The 17957-nt window shown below is 39.1% G+C and overlaps 1 protein-coding gene across 2 annotated transcripts in view; it reads left to right on the top strand.

Moving 5' to 3' along the window:
* The window catches only part of ythdc2 (YTH domain containing 2), a 36859-nt gene that overhangs the window by 13307 nt on the left and 5595 nt on the right, over positions 1-17957 (top strand). For both annotated transcript variants that reach the window (XM_030724070.1, XM_030724069.1), the window contains exons 17-29: positions 930-1010; positions 1102-1184; positions 1321-1426; positions 2049-2168; positions 2237-2509; positions 2790-2916; positions 4981-5186; positions 6828-7017; positions 11016-11104; positions 13692-13811; positions 13905-14056; positions 16250-16421; positions 17615-17824. In XM_030724070.1, coding sequence (XP_030579930.1) covers positions 930-1010; positions 1102-1184; positions 1321-1426; positions 2049-2168; positions 2237-2509; positions 2790-2916; positions 4981-5186; positions 6828-7017; positions 11016-11104; positions 13692-13811; positions 13905-14056; positions 16250-16421; positions 17615-17824 — 1929 coding nt within the window. The remainder of the gene's footprint in view (positions 1-929; positions 1011-1101; positions 1185-1320; positions 1427-2048; positions 2169-2236; positions 2510-2789; positions 2917-4980; positions 5187-6827; positions 7018-11015; positions 11105-13691; positions 13812-13904; positions 14057-16249; positions 16422-17614; positions 17825-17957) is intronic.

Genomic DNA, 17957 nt, shown 5'->3' with positions numbered 1-17957 from the left:
GACAGTCTCAGGTGCAACCTGGCAGCATCAGATTGATGTGCTATCCTGGAGGAGTTGGACTACCTGTGCAACCTCTGTAGGGTCCAGATATCACCTCATGATTCCAGTAGTGACACTGACCCCAGCCAGGTTCAAAACTAGTGAAAAAAAACTGTCAGGAAGGGGAAAAAAAAAAAGAAAAGGTGAGGAGGGGAAAATGTCGGTGGCCTGTTTTGGGGATTGTCTCATTGTTGTCCCTTTAGTTCACCTGTTGTTAATTTCATTAACACCAAAGCAGCTGAAACTGAAATTTATTCTGTTTCTCGAAACAGATTTTTCTTGGAAATGAGACACTGAGTCTCATTCGACCTGTACCAACGAAGGCTAAAATAAATAAGCAACAACCCCCTCTGCTGCTGAACTGACAGATCAATGTCCCACAAGTTTAACTGGCTTGATGTTATACTCTCATTTAATGTTTTTAGCTCTGTGTGTGTGTGTGTTTGTGTGTGTGTGTGTGTGTGTGTGTGTGTGTGTGTGTGTGTGTGTGTGTGTGTCTATTTTTTAACATATTGTGTATTGCATTCATAATTTCACATGGCAACATTTTACTCTGAGGTTTCTGCCTGTGCAGTTTTCTATTATATTGATCTTAATTCTCCTTCTTCCACTTACAGTCAAATCCAAAAGTCTTTGGGCAGTGAGAGAATTTAGCTCAGCCTCTATACATTAGCAGTGAGTTTGAAACAAAGCTATCAAGTTGTGAGTGAAGTGCAGACTTTTAGCCTTCATTTCTGTGGGTGGCTGTTGTTCAGGAGGCAGAGCAGGTCAGCTGATTTGTACCATGGCTCAGAAGTGTTCTTTTCATTTTAATGTAACGCAGCAGTAAATTTGAAAGAAATGTAGTCACTGTGAAACTAGATTATAACTGGTCAGTTTTTCCCTTTCAGATTCTTTCTACTAACATAGCTGAGACGAGCATCACCATCAATGACGTTGTCTTCGTCATTGATTCTGGAAAGGTCAAAGAGGTGCAGTGACTGTTCAGGAGTTACATTTAAATCGCGATGCTATCAATTCCACAATGGTTTTAGTAATCAACTATTTATTTTCGTCTTGTAGAAGTCATTTGATGCCTTCAGCCATGTATCCATGTTAAAAACGGTGTGGATCTCAAAAGCCAGTGCTCTGCAAAGGAAAGGAAGGTAACAGTAGCAGTGCTCGTATTTTTATTTTAAATCTTCAACACAGATGCTAAAATTTACATTTCACCTCATGGTTTAAGTGCTGTGAACAAACATTAAAGCCTCTCTTGCTTTTGAACATATGGCATGTCTATAGAGCTGGGCGCTGCAGGCCAGGGATCTGCTTCCATCTCTTTAGTCGACTCAGGTTCAACAATATGCTGGAATTCCAGGTTCCACAGCTGCTCCGGATGCCTCTACAGGTAGACACATACATGATCATGTTTAACTCTTTCTTTTTCTTTGTAAACACTGAATTTACAATTCAGAATAGTATAACAATCTATATGTTGTTTGATTTTTAAATTTACTGTAGTTACTGGAATTTTCTAGTACGCTTTAGCTTAGTCCTACAATTGTAGGAAAGTAAAATGGTGTTGATGGATTTTAGTGACAGTGGTGTCCCTCATGTTGTGTAAATCTACTGCCACAGAACACAGGAAGCCTGCAATTGGTTGTTGATCTGCACCTGCAAAGTCAATATGTCAAATTCATCACCTTGCTTTATCAATTAGACAAGTGGCACATTAGCTAAGCTTACAACCTCTGACTGTAGTGCGAAAATTATTAGCTTTATAGCAAACGTGCACAGTCCTAACTCTGATGTTGAACTGTTATGTAACATTGCCTTTTGTGACTTAACCCTGTATCATGATGGCTATATGATACAAATCTGACTATGACTTACTGAAAGAGTAGTTCTAAAAAGTAGGACACTTTTTTCACCTCCTATCATGCACAGGTAACACAGGTGCAGTTTACCAATATTACAGCAGGTTGTTTATCCAGATTATTCTGATCACTATCTCATGTTGTGTGTGTAAGGAACTGTGCCTGCAGACCAAACTGCTGGCTCCCTCCTCTTGTCCAGTAATTGAATTCTTGGCCAAAGCTCCCCAACCACCTCCTGCACACGCAGTCCGGAACGCTATGCAAATGCTGAAGGTAACATATATAACAATTTAGCAATAATTCTTTGTCTCCGTATAGACTCTCACCACTTTTCTCTTTAGAAAATAGATGCTATGGACCAGTATGAAGACCTGACTGAACTGGGCTACCACTTGGCTGATCTACCTGTGGAGCCCCATCTGGGAAAGATGGTGCTGTGTGCTGTTGTGCTTAAGTGTCTGGATCCCATTCTAACTATTGCCTGTACGCTGGCCTATCGTGACCCCTTCGTCCTTCCCTCCCAAAGCTCTCAGAAAAGAGCTGCTCTAAATTGCCGCAAACGCTTTTCTTCCAACGCCTTTAGTGATCACATGGCCCTGCTTAGAGCTTTCCAGGTATGCAGGAACACATGTAAGACGAACTTCTAAGTGGTCACAATAAATGTTAATACACTTACTGGCTTACCAATATTATGACTCTTTCATTGATTTTCTCCTGTATCAGTTTAAAAAAAGAAGTCCTTTATAATTTATTAACGTTCAGTGATGTAAGAAAAAATATTGATTCATTCATTGGGATGATCTAAAAATTGTATTTTTATACAGATTTGAGGTCACAGTCCTTTGCACAAGCAGAAAGACATGTCTCTGTCTTCTTTGTCCTCTGTTGCACCAGGCGTGGCAGAAAGCTCGCAGTGAAGGTTGGGAGAGAGCCTTCTGTGAGAAAAACTTCCTGTCCCAAGCTACCATGGACATGATACTTGGCATGAGGACGCAGCTGCTTGGACAGCTTCGTGCTATTGGTCAGTTCTGCTTTTATTTCTTTTATATTCCATTGTTACCCCCACCAAAGGTTAAATATACCAACCCAAAACCCTCTTTTGACATTATTCCATTATGGTATTATTGCATAAGTACTGAATGACTTGTTACTTTCAGTAGGCTATTTTAAATTCACACCTGTGCAGGTAGTGTGAGAGATTTGGGTTGGTCCTTTCGGTTGCTCTCTGGATGCTCTGAATGTTTAGAGCAGAGCTGCAGATATTTGTTGTCCCCAGAAGCAATGAGTTTTCAGTATTTTTCACTAGCATGTGCAAACTGCTTTCATTTTATTTTAGACACACAATATCAATGAAAAATGCTTGAATTCAGCTTAAGTAACGCTCTATGAAAACTGTAAGGTAAATATTTTATTTGTTTTCCAGTTCATGTTTTTTAAAGTTTTAGTTGCCAAGTATTTTGCCAATAGTTTATTCCTACAAAATCATAATATGCTAACAAATCACACAGTATTATTTTAAATTAAGCTACCTAGACGTATATAAAGTAATTAGCTATTTTTCCTAGATAAGTAAAAATCTACAAATGATCCATTTAACTCTGATTTAATGACCTGAAATGCCATTCGGGGGAAAATGTTATGCAACATTGATCATCTTAGTTTAATAATTTTAAGCCTTACATTTTTTAGGTTAAATTTGACCCATTTTTGACATTTAGCCTGAAATTTGATGACTTTTTCTAAAGTGACCCAAAATACAAAAAAATGTAAATATTTAAAAGTTTGTTTGGAATGATGTTGTACAGGTGCTACAAATGTTTGTGCACTGGGGCTGTTCTAGGTCAAATTTGACCTGTGGTTACTCCATATATTTTAGATCCACCAGTGCGGGTCAAATGGTGGTTATAGGGAATCTTGAAACTGTGAAATTGAACATGCCACGTCTGTGTGTATTTTTTATGGGACAGTGGTGGCAGAGTTCACGGGGAGACCTTGACACTGTCATGAAAACTGTGTTCCCACCACATTTTCCCAGGTCCTGGCAGAGATGGGCACCTGCTGGTCTTTGAAACAGTGTAAAAAATAAATAGTAAAAATTAAATTGGTTGCTTTGACACAGGATTGACACAAACACAAGATCTGCACCTGCAATGTAACTAAATAGTCTAAAAGTAAAATTATTCATTATTCTTATCTAGGTCTGGATCACGGGGCAGCAGTCCAAGCAGAAATGCCCTGCCTTGGACTGCATTGTTTCCTTCTGATGTGGAGGACCAAGCTCCACGCCCTATCTTTAAGGGAGAGACAGACACTTTATACATTTCCACTGCTTGTATCTGTTTGTATTCAGAAGACCGCTATGAAAAAGAGACGGTAAAGAGACACGGTTAGCCTGCCTGGGATAGGGCTCCCAGGGTTTCACCCTGGAACCAGGCCTTAGGTGCCCATGTCTTAACCCATGGGGCCCAGCCAGGCCCCGCCTGAAGATCCACATTTGTGTCCTCCTGTGGACCCACTATTCTTGGGAGTGCCATAGGGGTTTGGTGCTCTGTGGATTGGTACCCCGCAGTCCAATCACCAGTTGACAAATCTTACAATAGGGACATGAAACGTCTATTGACAAATTAGAATTCATTTATTATGAGCTAACTGGGATTAAAACAGAGATTTTTTTTGGGGGGGGGGTCATGGGGTTAAAAAGGCAACTGAGCTGCCATTTCAGTGAGTGTGAGAAACACATACAAGCCCTACACAGTTTCCTGCCATTGTTTTCACACAGATGTTTGCAGTAAGAATTATTTTTTATGTTTTGTGTTTTAAGTGTCAAATAATATGGAATTAATATTGATAATTATTGATAGTAGTTATGAAGATTTTTATATAGCAGTGAGGACTGGTTGCAAATGGTTGCATTAATGAAGGCTTAATCATCCATTTATTGATGTCAGGCTTTTTAAAAAGTCTGAATTAATCTGTAGTTCAAAATTAAGTATAGACACTTATTATGAGGGAATTATTATGAGTGGTGTGTAAGGTTAAGGAATTTTGTTCGCTCAGTGAACAAATTAATCTTTTTGTTCCTCAGGTTTTGTGCGGGCCCGCGGGGGCTGTGACATCCGTGACGTGAATCTGAACTCAGAGAACTGGGCCATGGTGAAGGCAGCCCTGGTAGCTGGCATGTACCCAAACATGGTCAATTTCAACCAGGAGTCTTCCCTGCTTTCCACTAATAGGGAGAAGAAGGTTCACTTTCATCCCACATCTGTCCTGAGCCAGGTTCAGTTTAAGGAGGTAGGAAACACACACACACACACACACACACACACACACACACACACACACACACACACACACACACACACACACACACACACACACACACACACACGTGCAGTTAAGTTTTTAAGTATTTTGAGTATTTGCCTATGTGCACCACCACAGTGGATTTTATATGAGAAAGTCAGGATGTCATTGAAGTGCAGAGTTTTGGCTTTAATTCAAGGGCCTTAACAAAAGTATTGCATAAACTGTTTAGGAATTTTTGCCATTTTTATACATAGTCCCCCATTTTCAGAGACTGAAAATAAGTTGGACAAATTAACAAAATTTTAAATATTACTGTTGTTTCTAATGCTTGAATTAAAACAGTTTACAGTCAATGACTGCCTGACGTTTCAAACTCTTTGACATCACTAAATCTTCTTTTCCCCCTTGAAAGGCTCTACCAAGCCTTTATTTTAGTAGCCTTCAGTATATATATATATATATATATATATATATATATATATATATATATATATATATATATATATATAAAATACACAAATACATTACATCATCTTATTCTTTATACTAATTTCATTTGGCAAAAACTATTGCCTAAACACCTTCTGATGAGCTACAGGCATCATATAACGTCTTCCTGAGTTCATTGGTTCAAAATCATTGTGTTAATTATTGTGTTAACATTTGCAATCATCGTTTCCAATGGGACATTGTCAGCGAACTGGGGGGAGTTGTGTCCTTGGTTTTGTGACTCTTGAGTCTGGTTACAATCTTCATTCTCAGCTCAGCGGATGTATGTGTCATCACAGGTGCTTGGGTATCATCTAATTCTGCTCTCTTAGACCACAGTTGGCTCATTATGTCCACACTGTTCAGTACTGATCCCTTTGACACTTTATTTGTGGCCTGCCCAGAGGCAGAGAGACACTTAAGGATCCTTTTTTTTTTTTTTTTTTTTTTCTTTTCAGCTGTCTGTTTGTCTGTCAGTCACACTTTCAGTATCTCAGTAATTGTGCCACACATTGGCTTCAAACTTGGAGGATAGATCAGTACTGAAGAGTACAACTGCAGAGCACAAGAACCATAACCCTTCCTCCTCTTATCTTCACTTATTGTCCTTTGTTTACTGTTTGAAATAGAAATTTTTTTAATCACTGTCAATCTTTACATCATTCATTTGTCTCGTCTCTGTATTTAGAATAGAATAGAATAGAACTTTATTGTCATTATACATACAACGAAAATAATCATTATACAACAAATTATATAACGACATTCCGTCATAATATAACGAAATTGGGTTCGGAACAACCATCCAGAAAAAAAAACAGACAAGACTAACATAGGGGAGATGGGTGTCCGCAGCTGCTGCCGTTTCTTATGTCAGATATCTTTATCAGTATTGAATGAAATAAACTTCATGTATAAAATATAGACAGTTTTAAGCAGTACCCATTGAAGAACAAGTTTTAACTGTAAAAAGCTATTTGTAAATATTACCTGCTATGCTCAACACTAAATCACTTACGTTCATATACATGAATATACTTCCTGACAAGCCTTTGTTCTTTGGAACACTTTTGTTTATATCTATCAGTGCAAATGACGGGTTTTAGTTGTGTGATTGTGTGTGTTCCTCCTGTTTAGAACAGCCAAACCAGAACGACCCAGGCCCTTCCCACAGATTGGCTGATCTATGATGAGATGTGCCGAGGCCATAGGATGGCCAGTGTCCGCTGTTGCTCCCTAGTGACCCCTATCACTATTGCCATATTTGGAGGTTGTGCTAGATCGCACAGCTCTACTCACTATGAACCTGCTGCACAGAAATCTAATGGTAAGCAAGTAATAATACCACATGTGTCATTGTTGTTATTAATGTAAGTTTTTTGCACAATATGTTGACATGCATGATATGAACCATGATATGAAGCAAGTACTGTGTGCCTCAGCACTCTGTGACTCTGTAAATTTACGTGGTCTGCCACTTTGTGGTTGAATTCCTTAACACTTACGCTTTCCAATAATCAATCCAATACCATTTACTGTTCATTGTGGAACATCTAGCTGCTTGAGTTTATACACCTGTGGCAATGGGACTGAAAACACCTGAATTCAAAGATTAAGAGGTGTGGCCCAATCCTAAAGCTAGCTAGCTAAAGCTTAGCAAGAAGACTAAGAAAGTTAAAAGTAGACATGACTATTAATAAAATACATGATCCCAAACCAATCAGCTTAAAAATAAACCAAAAGATATTGCTAATTTTTTCAGAGACCATTACAAGGAACTATACTCTCAGTCACCAGTTTCAAATCAAGGTGAAAGTTTCAGAGTATAATATTTTCACCGCTACATCACAGTAGGCTGCAGATTACAGTCAACTGAGTTCAGTTTTTTTAACCCTCTCTACCCACATACATAAAATGCAGTTAGTTAGAAGGGAGATGTCCTTACCAGCCACTATATTCAAATGCATCCACAAACCAGCACCCTCTCTATGTAGTTTTAATAGATTAATTATAGGTTTATGGGAATGCATCAGTTTGTTGGAAGATGTAATTACACACCAGTCTTGTATATTTGAGTGCAATATCTTTTTTTCCCCTATTAAATATTGTAAAAATAAATTAGTGACTCTACCTTTAAAGCACTCCTCGACTCACTGGATCCTCAATAGGCACAAAACAAAATAAAAACATAATGGTGCCGATAACTACAAAGGAAATCCAAAACTCAGTAGGGAAACTAACATCAAATAAAGCATCTGGTGGTGATGGTTTCCTATCTGAGTGGTACAAGTAGTTCGATAAAGAATGGACCCACTCCTCCACACCACCATTAATTGGATTATGACTAATATTTACTATTTTTTTTTTTTTAAAGCCTGTCATGTCTGGTAGATCTTGCAAGCAGAACTGTGATCTGAATGCGTTGTTGTGCCAAACATATTTGCTATTTCAAGATGAGCTCTATAGGTTCTCAATAGGCTCTTCTTGTTGATGTTTTAACCCTTTATTTTATTTATCTGAGTTATTTTTTTACATACAATGTAACAGCCAGAGCTGACAGGCTGAAGAAAAGGAAAATAAAGAAAAGAAAAAGGGAGAGAGAAAGGGAGCAAAAAAAGGAGAGAAAAAAAAAAAAAAAAAAAGGGGAAAGAGCACAAGTCTATTAATCAGATAGTTCATCACTTTAACATAAAAAAATACTATCAATACTTGCAAAAATAAATTTGTGTGTGAAAAACAAAACTAACAAAGCATGTTACGCACACCAACAATTTTGTTGAGTTGTGATTGAGTGGGCATTTGTGTCTGTGTCATGTTTGTGTCTGTGTATTTACTATTACTAATATTCCCCTACTGGAAGTAATTACAGTATGTCCTAAACCACTAAAAGGTGCTCTCAGGGGCTCAGTGAATTCCAGAATGGTGTTGTGATGCCATGTGCAACAAGTCCAGTTGTGAAATTTCCTCACTACTAAATATTCCACAGTCAGCTGTTAGTGGTGCTATAACAAAGTGGAAGCAGCTGAGAACAACAGCAACTCAGCCTCAGTGGTAGGCTTCACAGAGCTGCAGAGTCAGTCGCTACAGACCTCCAAACTTTATGTGGCCTTCAGATTAGCTCAGGAACAGTGCATAGAGAGCTTCCTGGAATGAGTTTCAGTGGCCGAGCAGATGCATCCAAGCCTTTCATCACCAAGAGCAATGCAAAGCATCGGATGTAGTGGTGTAAAGGACACTGCCACTGGACTCTAGAGCAGTGGATACGTGTTCTCTGGAGTGACGAATCACGCTTCTCCGTCTGGCAATCCGATGGACAAGTCTGGGGTTGTCTGTTGTCAGGAGAACAGTACTTGTATGACTGCATTGTGCCAAGTGTAAAGTTTGGGGGGGGTTGTGGTGTGGGGCTGTTTTTCAGGAGTTGGGCTCAGCCCCTTAGTTCCAGTGAAAGGAGCTCTTAATGCTTCAGCATACCAAGACATTTGAGACAATTTGATGCTCCCAACTTTGTGGGAACAGTTTGGGGATGGCCCCTTCCTGTTCCAACATGACTGCACACCAGTGCACAAAGCAGGTTCACAAAGACCTGGATGAGCCAGTTTGGTGTGGAAGAACTTGACTGGGCTGCACAGAGTCCTGACCTCAACCTGATAGAATACCTTTGAATTAGAGTGGAAACTGTGACCCAGGCCTTCTCATCCAACATCAGTGTCTGACCTCACAGATGTGCTTCTGGAAGAATGGACAAAAATTCCCATAAACACTCCTAAACCTGTGGAAATCCTTCGTAGAAGAGTTGAGGCTGTTATAGCTGCAAAGGTTGGGTCGACATCATATTAAACCCCGTGGATTAATTAAGAATGGGATGTCACTCAGGTTCATATGCATGTGAAGACAGATGAGCAAATACTTTTGGCACTCAACTTGTTGCACAGGTGGCATCATATCACTGTACCATGCTGGAATTCCCTGAGCTCCTGAGAGCGACCAATTCTTTCACAAATGTTTGTAAAAGCAGTCTGCATGGCTAGGTTCTTGGTTTTATACATCTGTGGCCATGGAAGTGACTGGAACACCTGAATTCAATGATTTGGGTGAGTGAATACTTTCTGCAATATACTGTACATGGAAAGAAAAGAGACCTAGAATCCATTACACTACATTACAACTACCTAAAGATAAAGGGGACATGGCACTTCAGAATATAAGAGTATTTTCTTGCAGCTCTATTCTGTCAACTTGTCTGTAGGTATGATGCTAATTATATTTCTTGGTGGAACGATATCGAAGTTTGATTTCTTTTTTTTTTTTTTTTCTTTTTTTTTTGATTGAATCTAGAGAACACTCAACTTTATATGTTGAAAAATAAATGGAAACAAAAGCCAGAGGAAGAAATCCCAGAAGAGATGTGGTATGATAAGAACCAAATCATACTAAAAAAAAAAAAAAAACCCTTCTGGAACAGTATTCATTCCACTCATGGTGAAAAAAATTGGTTATATAAGTCCACAATCATGTCTGATCTTATACTTGGTTCACATGAAAAGACGTGTGTGTGTGCAAGACCTGTTTAAGATTCTTCTGGCAGTGGCAAAGAAAACCAGCTTAAAACTGGCTGGACTGAAACACCATGCTGTCAGCAGTAGTTGACTGTTGTTGAGGAGGAGGACTGTTCATATGTTTTTTTTTTTTTTGTCGTTGTTGTTTTGTTTTAGTGTTTGGCTAGCTTCCAGTTTGTATTTAATGAAAGCTATAATAACCCAGGACCTGTCTAAAATGTTAATAATGGATAAGGGCAATTCATTCTTCCAGGACAAGGACTAAATGTACATTGTTCACCCTTATTCTAAAATCATTTTCAGATGAAGGAGATCTGACTTTTTTGTTTTGTTTGTTTTTTTTGTGTTTTTTTTTGGGGGGGGGGGCTCTTTTATTCTTATTTTCTGACAGGACAGTAGGGTAGACAAAAAAAAGCAGAGACCTTGAGGCATATGGGTCACCTGCTAAAGTGAGCTTTACTGGCACCTAAGGATATGCGACATTGCAGGTTTTATCTCAAACATAACTATAGCATGAAAGATTTGGTGCAAACACTACTTCAGAGAAATGGTCTGGGTTCTGGCTCTCGGCTTATTCTTTCAACACCTGACTCTAAAATTTCCTAGATCCCCTCTGTGACTAGTTAAATTGAGACATGGGCTTTCTGAGTTTCTTGACAATTGTTCTTTTTTTTTTTATTTTTCGAAACATTTTGAGACACTGAATCTTTTGAACTCCATGTTTTATAAGGTGCAGATTCAGTCAATGTGTCAATTTTCTTTCTTTTAGAATGTCTCCTGGATGACAGTGACAGTGACACAGAGGATCTCTCTGAGATGAGGATAGATGAGTGGCTCGTCTTTCAGTTGGACAGAGAGGTGGGAACAAAGGGAACATTGCCCTCAACACCAAACCTTTACCTTTTGGAATCCTTTTAAATCTTGATATCATTTTCCCTCATATGAAAACATCTTGAGCCGTGTTCTAGCAGTGGTTCCCAGGTTTTGTGACTCAGTGTTGATCAAAGGGTTCTTATTGATCTATTGATCCTAACCCAATTCTCACCCTGGATGGCATTACCTTGGCCTCCAGAAACACTGTGACGAATCTTGGAGTCATTTTGACCAGGATATTCCAACTTTACATTCCCACTTGCTGTACATCAGGAATGAATAAAATAGAGAGGCAATAAAATTGAACTAAAAAGTACAAAATGACACAAGTGAAAGTAACCATCATACAATAAAAAACAAACGAGATCAATGTGTATTACACTGGGTCAAAGGCCAAAGAGTATTGATGTATTTTAGGAGAAGAGTTTTAAAATATGTCTTTCAGTGTGCACATTAAACAAATATGTAGGACTAATTTCTGTCATCTGTGTAATATTAATAAAATTAGAAGCATCCTATCTCAGAGTGATTCTGAAAAGCTAATTGATGTATTTATTACTGCTAACCTGGACTTTTGTAATTCATTATTATCAGGTCAAAAGATCTTTGAAAAGCCTTCAGCTGATCCAAAACGCTGCAGCGAGAGTACTAAAAGGGATGAGAGACCATATTTCTCACATATTAGCTTCTCATCATTGGCTCCCTGTTAAATCCAGATATGAATTTATGGTCTTGAATAATCCGGTCCGGTCATATCTTAAAAATCTTGTCGTACCGTATTATCCCAATTGAAAACTTTGCTCTCAGACTGCTGCTTATTTGTGGTTCCTAGAGTTTCTAAAAGTTTTTCGTTTAAAATAAAAACAGACTGCTGCTGAAAAAATAGTTCATGCATTTATTATTTCTAGGCTGGACTATTGTAATTCATAATTATCAGGTTGTCCTAAAAACTGCATCAAGAATACTGACAGGACTAGAAAGAGAGAGAGTATTTCTCCCATAGAGCATATCTCCCTGAAAAAGAGAAAGTAACCAGTGAGCAGCAGTTCTGAAAATGCCTTGTTGATGTCAGAGGAGAACGGCTAGACTACTTCAAACTGATTGGAAGGCAAAAGTCACTCGGTTAAAATCAAAGTATATCGCTATGTCTAACTTTGAGGCATGGGCTACAGCTGCAGACCACACCAAGTGCCACCTCTGCCAGCTAAGAACAGGAAACTGGGTACAATTCACATGGGCTCACCAAAACTGGACAATAGAAGATTGGAAAAACATTGCCTGATCTAATGAATCTTGACTTCTGCTGTGACATTGGGATGAAATTTGGCATAAGCAGCATAAAAGCAGGAATCTTTTCTATCATTGGTTCAGACTGCTGGTATGTGGAACATTTTCTTGGCACAATTTGTCTGCTGCTGCCGCTGCTGCACACAGTGTGGGCCAGCCAGATCTGGTTTGCTCTTACCTGGACTCTTCTTCCACTCATCATTCAACCTGTGTCAAGTCTCCTTCAGTATATGGCTGCTGAGCTCCTTGTGCTCTGCTGGCTCCTGCCAGAACCTCCGCTGGTGACTCTGCATCTCCACCCAGACATTGCTCTCCTGCCTCACCAGAGATATATTCATTGTGACAGGTCAAAATCCATCCACTCCATCTGGTCTACCACTCGTCAGCTTCCCAGAAACGCCGTTCAGTCAACCTGTTGGCCATCTTAGCTGGGTCAGCTAACCCGTCTGGCAGACATGACTCTACCGCTGTCCGCTCACCTGCCTATCTGCACTCTCACCTAATGTAATATTATTGGGGGACTTCGGCATCCATTTTGACAAAACTAATCGTCCTCTCACCAAAGACTTCGCATTCTGACTTTAGAGTTTTGACTTCATCAATTTGCTGACTTTCCTACTCCAACCCCTTAACAGCATATAGGGAATGATATGTGGGGATTCTAAACATCACATTATTTTGGACCTCTGACCCCTTTTTCAAGGTCAAATAAGGTCAAACTTATGAAATGTATTTTATCTTTAAAACATAAAATTCTACTGCCTTTCTTTGTGTTGGCAAGATTTAGGAAATGATACTGGTGTATGAGGCTTTTAAATATCACATTACAGGTTGCATCCAAATATGTCACATTTGACCTCTGACCTCACTTTTACATTTCATATCTGCCGTTCTTTCAGGTTGACCCCAAAATGTGTTATATCTTTAAAGAAAGGTCATTTTCTTTCCCTTGACAATACTGTTGACTTAGTTACAAATATACTGTAGTATAATATTATAAAATAAGCTCAAGTTATTCATGTCCAGCTTTTTTTTCAAATCAATACCTGCTATCCATTACCTACTCTTGCATGATTATATACAAAATACAATACTATTTCCTTAAAAGTAAATAGTGCCCAGAGAGTGAGCTGCCTCGGTGGAGGTTTGCGCTCTCGGAGTGCTTCTTGGTTTTGCTCTATGTTGTTTCTTGTTTGCTCTCTGGTGCTCTTGGGCTTTTGTTGTATCAATGTTTTGTCATAAGCTATTACATGCAACTCTGTCTAAAGTTGTATCTTGTCATCAGGCTGCAGGATTGCTGTCTGAACTGAGGCAGAAGTGGCAAAACTTGTTTATCAAGAGGATCCGTTGTCCTTCCAAACCCTGGTCTCAACAGGATGAGGCTATCATTCAGACCCTGGTTTCTGTATGCCTTATTCTTCTGTCTTTTGCTTATGTTTCACTTTTTTGGATATATTGCCTTTGTTAAGTGACTGCCATTTTTACTAACTTTCCTCAGGTGCTTGGAGCAGAGGAGCAGGCAGCAGGCCTGCATCAACCCACAGGGATCGGTCAGCGGCCTAAACCCATGTTATCAGAGGAGGGACCGAGGGCCTCTGTGAAGAACCCCAAGAACAGCCCCCAGCGTGCCGCCAACACCACCAATGACAGGTATAAAGTAATCTTAGTAGCTTTTACACTGCAGTGTAATTGATGTTTTTGTTGTTATTATGTTTATACTTTTGACTGTCCTGCCTGGCAATGCAGTATCAATCCAGAGGACAAAGGAAAAGAGGAGATATGTTTATCTCAGTTGTTGCATTTTAAAAAAAAACAGCTGTTAAATTAAGAAATTCTAAATTTAAAAGTCTGGGGGAGGGGGGGGGGGGGGGTGTTTTCCCTTTATGGCTTATTTGAGGAAGAAACAGGACTCTTGTACTGACACACAGAAGGGCTGTTATATAATGTGAAGGAAGCTGGCAGGTAGGACTTCCTGTATTGAAGCTCAATCAAGTTCTCTGTTGTTTGATGATGATGTGAGATATTCCCCAAGTTTTGTTTTTTTTTTTTTTAATTGTTCTAAAATCCTCCTCTTTACAGTGACCTCGAAGGAAAAAGTTCAAGGCAAGGAGTGAGCACGCCTTATAAGTCTTTCCAGTTTTAGTGTCACAATATTTATGGCTATTCCCCCGACCCAAAGCTATAACAGTACACAGTTTTACACTGTTTGTTTGACCCCCATTTTTTTTTCCAACTAGGTTTACTCTGTTTCCTCTTTTGTGTAATCTAGGAAGGCAGGAACAGCAAATTGGTACCTCAACACAGAAAAAAGGAATTAATGCATATGAATCAGTGATGACACCATCTATCCAAATGTGTGTTCCATCATTTAGAATACAGTGTAGTGTCAGGAAGTGTGTTGAAACAAATTAACCAGATTGACTGAACTAAATTAATTAATTGTAAACTTAGTCATTCAAATGAAGGCAAATTAACCTGAATGTGGTTATGATCCAGGAGGGTGTGAAACATTAAACTTGTATGTCTGATTTTTTTTGAGTGTAGACAGTAGATGAATATTACAAGATTGGTATTATAATTGTGTGGTTGTGGATTTGAGATTTTAGGTCAATATTGACATATAACATCACACAATTACTACATATACATGATACAAATCTCACTTCCCACCATATGCCAAATGTGCTTTATATTAGATTGAGATCTGGTTACTGTGGAGGCCGTTGGAGTACAGTGAATTAATTGTCATATTCAAGTAATGAACATGGGGCATTTTCTTCCTGGAAGCAGCCATCAGTAGATGTGTACACTGTGCTCATAAAGAGATGGACATTGTCTGCAACAATCCTTAGGTAGGCTGAGAGGTTCTACTTCTGAACTATGAGATCAATGAAAGAAGACGTACAAACAAAAAGCAGTTTGAATGAGGAGTTTGAAATTACACACAATATGTGAAAATGTCTGTGTCTGCCTCTCAGTTATCCGGGTCATGCTCGTCTCTGGAGCTTGAAAAAAGGCGACTGGACTTCTTTAAAGTTTCTTGAAGACGTTTCGCCTCTCATCTGAAAGGCTTCTTCAGTTCAAAGGTGAAACGTCTTCAAGAAACTTTAAAGTCCAATATGTGAAAAATGGACTCATCTTAGCAAGAACAGCTTTAGTAAACCACAAAACTGACTTTCATTTTGCACAGAATCACAGTTTCTGGCTGAGATCAGTTCATTCCGTGCATCAGAAAGAAGTATTCTTAAAGGAAGATGATGAGGATTAGGTTCCTGCCTCTGAGCTTTTCCAAAGCATGCCAAAGAAATATCCCACACACCATTACACCACCAGCAGCAGCAGCCTGAACCATTGACACAGTGCAGGATAGATTAATGCTTTCATGCTGCTTATGCCAAATTTGTGACCTTACCATATTGCCTGGTCTGATGTGTCTTGATTTCTGCTGTGATGGCAACATTTTTCCAGTCTTCTGTTGTCCAATTTTGATGAGCCCGTGTGAATTGTAGGATTGTAATTGTAGTGTTCACTATCTAATGAATGGTTTTCTTCATGTCAGCTTGTAGCTGTCTGGTCATTCTCCTTCGACCTCATTCTGATGCTGGGTTTGAACTTTGGCAGTTATCTGGACCATTGACTATATGACTGAATGCATTGAGTTGGTTCTATATAATAGGCTATTTTAGATACTAAATAATATGGTAAATGGACCAGCCCTTATATAGCTACTCACCTTGGGATTCAGTATTTTGCTTCAGGATGCTTCAACACATGGACTGGAGGAAGCGGGGATCGATCCACCAACCTTTCAGTTGGTAGATGACCCACTCTACTTTTTTCCAGATTTTGTCTGACAACAGCATTAGACCTACTTCAAATTCAAGCCCACAGACAAGATGAGTCCTCCCTGCCCATAAATCAGCTGTCTGATGATCATCACTCTTCCAGTAGTTCTTCCTGCTCTGTGAATTTGGACTGTCAGTCTGACACCCTCTGTCATTCCTCCACAAGAAAGGTATCCACTGTCAAACATTGACTTCAACACATACATCACATCTTTCTAACACCTTTCAAACTCTATTGATGCATAACAGTCTATTTTCTGTCATTCTTTTTATAAAATGTATTTTTCCATCCATGCTTGGGGACTTGTTGATTTTTAATTCACAAATTGCTGTGTTTATTTTCTCTGTAGTAATTTATCCTGTCAGTCATGTTCTATTCTTTGGTGTGGAACCCTGTGGAACCCCATAATTAATCTGTGTGTGAAGAAGACTCCCCATTTACATGAACAAATCAGAGTATATTAGATAGATATGATTCGAACCACTGCAGCGCAGTAGCTTTGATATCTACAGTATGCTCTAATCTCTGTAATAAAATATTTGGTCAGCAGTATCGAAAGCTGCACTGAGGTCCAACAGGACAAGCACAGAGATGAGTCCACTCAGTCAGAGGCCACAAGAAGATCATAACCTTCACTAATGCTGTTTCTGTACTGAAACTCTTCAAATAAACCGTTCCTCTGCTTCCATAACCTGATCAAAATGTATCAGCTGCAGCTGTGCTTTTTACAGTATCATTGTTACAGTTCAAAAACTTTGATGCAAAAGGATTGCTTGGAAAAATAATTACTTGCAAAGATGAAAGACCAATAAGGGAGATAAAGACAGCAGCAAACAAAGGAGGAAGATCTTTAACCAATCGTACAATGGGCCATTGGATACACGCTTCTCCACTAAAGTTAGTAAACTGAACTAATGACAAAAAAACTAAAAAAAGACTGCCAATAATTCCAACTCGATTAATAATTCATAAACAAAAACTGCAAAAAGCAACTGAGGAAAGATGCCAGTGCTGATGGAAGCAAGACAGAGAGAGCTTTCTGCATTCTCTGGTTTTATATACAAACCGGTGATAATCATGCTGCTAACTAAATGATGACATACTGATACTTGTAGACTTGATAGATGTTTGTCCCCTAAACCTGACTTTTATCGTGGAACACGGAATCACTTCATTTGGTTAAAAGCATGTAATTTGTGGGCAGTGCAGGTAGATGCTTAGATTGGCATAACGAACCACAACCACAAGAGTGAAGCTCAACACAGGATTAAATGGATATTTAATAAAGTGGCTGGTTGGTTGGTTGGTTGGTTGGGTTGTTAATTTAACCTTGCTAATGCTTTTCTCTCCTTTTTTTTTCAGCACGTTGTAAAGCCTGGGTGCCCTCGGCTGGCTTGTACGTCAGTCCGATACTTTATTATGAAAAGCAACAACATCAGGAACTTGGAAATTTCTCAGCAGAAAGGCATCTGGTCTACTACACCAACCAATGAGACCAAACTCACTAAGGCCTTCCTGGAGACCAGCCTCATCATCCTTATCTTCTCTGTTCAGGGCTCTGGACACTTCCAGGTGACACTCAGATCGAAATATCTGTGTCATGCCATATGCAGTTTATGATCATATGTGCAAGAATCATGACACAGCCTGGGCACCTCTAATAACTCTATTTTAAAAGACCAAATGTGTTTTTGTTTTTTTCTTT

Source organism: Archocentrus centrarchus, unplaced genomic scaffold (genome assembly GCF_007364275.1).
Source record: "Archocentrus centrarchus isolate MPI-CPG fArcCen1 unplaced genomic scaffold, fArcCen1 scaffold_30_ctg1, whole genome shotgun sequence".
NCBI classification, from domain to species: Eukaryota; Metazoa; Chordata; class Actinopteri; order Cichliformes; family Cichlidae; genus Archocentrus; species Archocentrus centrarchus.
Note: the sequence above shows the minus strand (reverse complement) of the source record. Positions and strands in the feature narration are given on the sequence as shown.